We start from the raw sequence: 5159 nt of genomic DNA, 5'->3' as shown, positions 1-5159 counted from the left end.
GGGGGGGGGGAGGATTTAATTCCATAGACTCACACACATTGCAGGAATGTATAAATAAATAAAATCTGCATGTCCATTAAAAAAAAAAAAGAATCAGGAATAGTCGCTAAAGGATGAAGCTGGCTTTACAAAAGAAAAAAGAAAAGTCTAACAAAAGTTCTCCTTTTCTCTCAACAGTGGTGGAATTTTGCCACTGGGGACTCCTCACAGATCTTCTACACAAATGGAACAAACCTCAAGAAAATACACGTGTCCCCTGACTTCAGAACCTACGTGACTGTCGATAATCTCGGTATTTTATATATTTTACAGGTTTTAGAGTAAAATGGCTATAAGCGTTAATGTAGTTCAGCTCCTTAAGTTTGAATTGGAAAAAAAAAATCGAAACTCTCTATATCAACTTTTTATAAAGCTGTGAATTGTACTGCAGTATTGCAAACATTACAAAAGTGTTTACAGCTGGGCCAGTGCTGTGTATAGCTGGGTGGATCATAGTATATCTCCACAAATGAACACACTTTCACTCTATTTTTTTAAATATAGTCATCATTGTTATTAACAGTTTGTCCTTAACATGCAAATGAAATGTAAATATGTACCTTGTTATGCTATTGGTAAATTCCTTGATGCATTCAAATTGGTTGGCAAAATTAGTGAGAATCATTTGAAGGCCTTCTCTAGGTTGATGCTGTCATTATGTAGGCTCTGTCCCAAGGTAATGGTGGGCAGTTTTCCGAACTACACTTACCTCCAGGGGTATGGTTTTTCCAAATAAATCATGCTTATTTGCACTCTTTAAATTTGCTTTAAGATATTGTGTCATGGTGCAAGCACAGTCTGCAACATTTCTTTTATTAACTCAGTGAGTATTGGTTTTCAACAGTTCTTCCTATGAGCTAGTCATATGTTAGAGAGATTTCTCTCTGTAGCAGATGATAGCCCTGTGTTTAGCTGGACTCTGGCTGTCAGTGTCTGTGAATTGGGCACCAACCACCTTGCACTCTCTTAGTTGTTTTGTTTATAAAGACAGGGTTTATGTAGTCCTGGCTCTCTTGGCACTCAACACGTACACCAGGTTAGCCTTGAACTCAGAGCTCAGCCTGCCTCTCTGTCTCCTGAGTTCTGGGATTGAAGGTGTGTGCCAACAGCACCCGTCTCTCTCAGTTTTATACTTACTACGTGACTGAGTTTGACCTCTTCTAACTTCTTCTCCATGCTTAGGTGTTAGCCAGTGACGTGTGAAGCAGTAACGCGTACCTTCCCCTTTTACCTGTACATCACCTGTGCTGTTCTCTCCATGACTTTCAAGAGTCGTAGAGACCCTTCCCCCAAACCCCCTGGGAAATGAGACATTTGCCCATGTCTTCCTGGGAAATGAGACCCCGTTGTATTATGCAGTGATTGTGATCCTCCTGCATCAGACTCCTAAGTAGCTAGGAGTGGTGTCTTTTGATGCAGAAAAAGCTTTGCAACATCAGTATCTAGTTTTGTTTTCAATCTTCTTTTAGGATCTATAATTGAAGCTTAAGTTTAATCACTGTTCCCTGAATATATTATTAAGGACAATAGAGAGAAATTAGTAGTAGATGTAGTCTTCATATAAAATAGAAAAATGAAATATCTTCATTTTGCAATCGGAGTTACTGTGTCTCAGTGTTAACAGTTGACAGTCAGTGCAGCTGTTTCTGGTGTTGATGTATTTTACCAGCTATGGTGTGGGCAGAGGGAATGAGGCACTCCTGGGTTTTATTTACGTCTTTATGGTGCTGAAGATTGAAACCAGGGCTTTGCGCACACTAGACAGGCACTCCACCAGCTACACGACCAGCCCTTCCTTAGGTGGATTTTAGATTAGATATCCTCACAGGGCATTTTTAGGAGCTGTAAATCGACTGAACAAAATCTTGTATAGGGTTAAGGAAGGTTTTTTTTTTTTTTTTTTTTTTTACCGTTTTTGTTTGTGAGGTTGAGGAACCTCTTTACTTACTGTGATTTAAGCCAATGTGATGTGTGAAAAAATCTCAATTTTATAAAGCAAATATTTGAAGAAGTATGTTTTGCTTAGAACTTGCTGAGAATAAACCACACTTTGATTTTCAGATACCATTAGTGGCTTATCTGTTCTGTAGCTGGGCTAGTGGAGAGAAAGACACAATAACTCGAAGGAGATGGCTGTGGCTCACACCGCAGCTCTCGAGGCTGACCTTGAAGGCCTGGCCTGTGCCCTGGCGGCCGGCATGACCACTTGTGGCCCTTTCCTTGCTGAACTTTTTATGTGAGAAATTACATTGGACTTTGTATATGTGAAGATGGTTTTGTATCTTGTTTTATGTACTTTGAAGACTTTTTTGTATTTTTAATTTACATGTCTTATTATTATTTTTGCCTTGGAATACTGTTTAAACATGAATTTTAAAAACAAAAATAAAATTACTGAAATTTTTGAAAAAACATTTTGGTTTCTGATCCTTTCTTGCCTTTTTTTCCTGCTGTTAGGAGACTGCTAATAGCCTTCGGGAGTGGGCTGGGGAGATGGGATCAGTCTTTATAAACTTAAGGGGTAGCCAGGTGGTGATGGCTCATGCCTTTAATCCCAGCACTCAGGGCAGAGGCAGGCAGATCTCTGATTTAGAGGCCAGCCTGCTCTACAGAGTGAGTTCAGGACAGCCAGGGCTACATGGAGAAACCCTGTCTCAAAAAAAACCAAACAATAAAAAAAACCATGAGGAATTTTGTTGGATTCTCAGAACCCACGCAAAACAGCCTCTAATTTCAGCACTGGGAAGGCAGAGACAGGGGGATCCCTTGCATTTGCTGACCAGCCAGTGTAGCTGACTTGATGAACTCCAGGTTGACAGAGAAATACTGTCTCCAAAAATAAGGTAAGTGCAGTCAAGAACGACACCTGATACTGTTCTTAGGCCTCCTCATGCACATGGCCATACCTACATGTGAACTTACACACACACACACACACACACTCCTGCTTAGTGGCCATGAATGGCTTTAGTTTGTGTCTTTCTGGAGATGTGTCTATTTCTCTGCCAATTTTAAAACAACTTTGCTGGATAAAGCAGTCTTGGTTGGAAGGATTTTTGCCTTTTTGTTGTTGTTGTTGTTGTTATTTTTGAGAGGAGATATTTCTTTGTTCTTTCAACACCTTTAACATGTGGAAGAGAGATTCTTCTGTGGTCATGTCTATCTAGAGTTGTGAGTGACTTTTGTGCTCCAACGTCATTTCTTTCTTTAGGCTTGGAGAATTTTATATTTTCATTCTTAGGTCGGTCTCTTCATATTCTAGAGTTCTTGGAAATTGTGGTCATGTTTGCTTATTATGCTATAATGTTATTGTGTGTATTCGCTGTTCATGGTGCTGTGTTAAATGAGGACATTTTAATACAAGTATCCAATGTGTGCTGAGCATTCACTGCAGACCCCTGGCCCTTCCCTTCACCACCTCTGCTCTCTCATGTTGGTCCCCTTCATTCTCTTATGAGATTTCTCTTCTAGAACTTCCATGCCATTTATGGATTTGCTACATAAATGATTTTAGATCTATCTGTCTTTATATATATATGTGTGTATCTATATATGTGTGTAAATATATAGCACATTAAATATATTTACTATCTATATACCTACATATATAATATCTTTCTATATAAAATATAGGTACCACAATGAGAGATAACATATAATTGTCCCGAGACTGACTTAATTCACTTAGTGTGATTATTTCCAGGTGCATTGATTTTTCTATAAACATAGTTTCCTTCTTTGGCATGGTGAAGAATTCCATTGTGTATACACATAGCCACATTTTCTTTATCTACTTCGTTTTTGAACATCTAGGTTTGATCTATAAGCTACCCACTACTTTAGTTTTTTGAGAATCTTCCATAGTGGTTGGTTTAGTTTACATCCCCTTCAGCTGTGTATAAAGTTCCCTTTTGCTCCCATTCTCAGCAGAATTTGTTGTTTTGTTTGAGACTAAAGGGTCTCACTATGTAGCCCTGGAACTCCCTGTGTGGTCTAAGCTGATCTTGAACTCACAAAGATTTACCTGCCTCATTACCAAATGCTGGAATTAAAAGCATGCACCATCACACCTGGTGTGTTGTTTCGAATTTCTTAATAATCGTCACTCTGACTGGGATGAGAGGGAATCTCATTGTAACTTAAAAACCTTCTTTCTCTGGTGGCTAGTGAGGCTGTGTCACTGATCTAAAGGTGGCTAGTGAGGCTGTGTCACTGATCTAAAGGTGGCTAGTGAGGCTGTGTCACTGATCTAAAGGTGGCACCTGGGAGAGTGGAGCCAGTAAATGAGGCAGGCTGAAGTCTCATGAAATAGATAACTTTATTCAGAGCATCTGACAGTTTATACTCTGGGGGGTAAGAAAGGTCACTTGAGTGAACTGAATAACCACACAGACAAGCCACATGTCACAAGAACAGGAGGCACCTGAACAGATACCAACAGCCAGCTGTAATGAATAATCTGAAACTCGGTCCTATCCGATACACCTGGGAGGGGCACGAGAGCTCATTTAAAGATTTAAGAACAATTTCGTGTGTTTGAGGAAACCGAGGTCATAGGATCCTTTCTTGTTTTCTTGGTGTTTCCTCACAAGCACCGAGAATTCTCACAGGACTCCTTTCTCGGACGGTGTTTTGACAAGGTTTTTATATGCATATTGGTTACTTATATTTCATTCTTTGAAAACTGTTAATTTCATTAGCCTGTTTACTTCTCTATTTTTATTTTAAGGCAATTGCGAATGGGAATTATTCCGTGGTCTCTTTCATGTCTCATGAATGTTCCTGTCTCATGAATGATCATTGTTGGTATAGAGGAAGGCTTCTAATCTTCGTGTTGATTTGATATTATTTCACTTCGCTGAAGGTGTTTATTAGATACGAGTTTTCTGGTGAAATTATTTCATCACCAAATAAGAATGCATTGACTTCGTTTCTCATTTATATCCCTTTTCTTGTCTTGTCTTGTCTTGTCTTGTCTTGTCTTGTCTTGTCTTATTGCTCCAAGACTTCAAGTACCACAGTAAATTAGAGAAAGTGGCCAACCTTGTTCAGTTCCTGATTTTGTTAGATATATTTTGAATTTCCCCCCCATAGAGTATAATAATGTCATTGACGTGTTT

The 5159-nt window shown here is 39.1% G+C and overlaps 1 protein-coding gene across 3 annotated transcripts in view; it reads left to right on the top strand.

The window, feature by feature from the left end:
- The window catches only part of Apaf1 (apoptotic peptidase activating factor 1), a 91211-nt gene extending 88860 nt beyond the window's left edge, over positions 1-2351 (top strand). For all 3 annotated transcript variants that reach the window (XM_029482685.1, XM_021173539.2, XM_029482686.1), the window contains one exon: positions 178-2351. In XM_029482685.1, the coding sequence (XP_029338545.1) occupies positions 178-324 (147 nt within the window). In that variant the 3' untranslated portion in view covers positions 325-2351. The remainder of the gene's footprint in view (positions 1-177) is intronic.
- The last annotated feature ends 2808 nt before the right edge of the window (positions 2352-5159 follow it).

Source organism: Mus caroli, chromosome 10 (assembly GCF_900094665.2).
Source record: "Mus caroli chromosome 10, CAROLI_EIJ_v1.1, whole genome shotgun sequence".
NCBI classification, from domain to species: domain Eukaryota; kingdom Metazoa; phylum Chordata; class Mammalia; order Rodentia; family Muridae; genus Mus; species Mus caroli.
The sequence above is the reverse complement of the archived record's forward strand: the minus strand, read 5'-3'. Positions and strand labels throughout refer to the sequence as shown.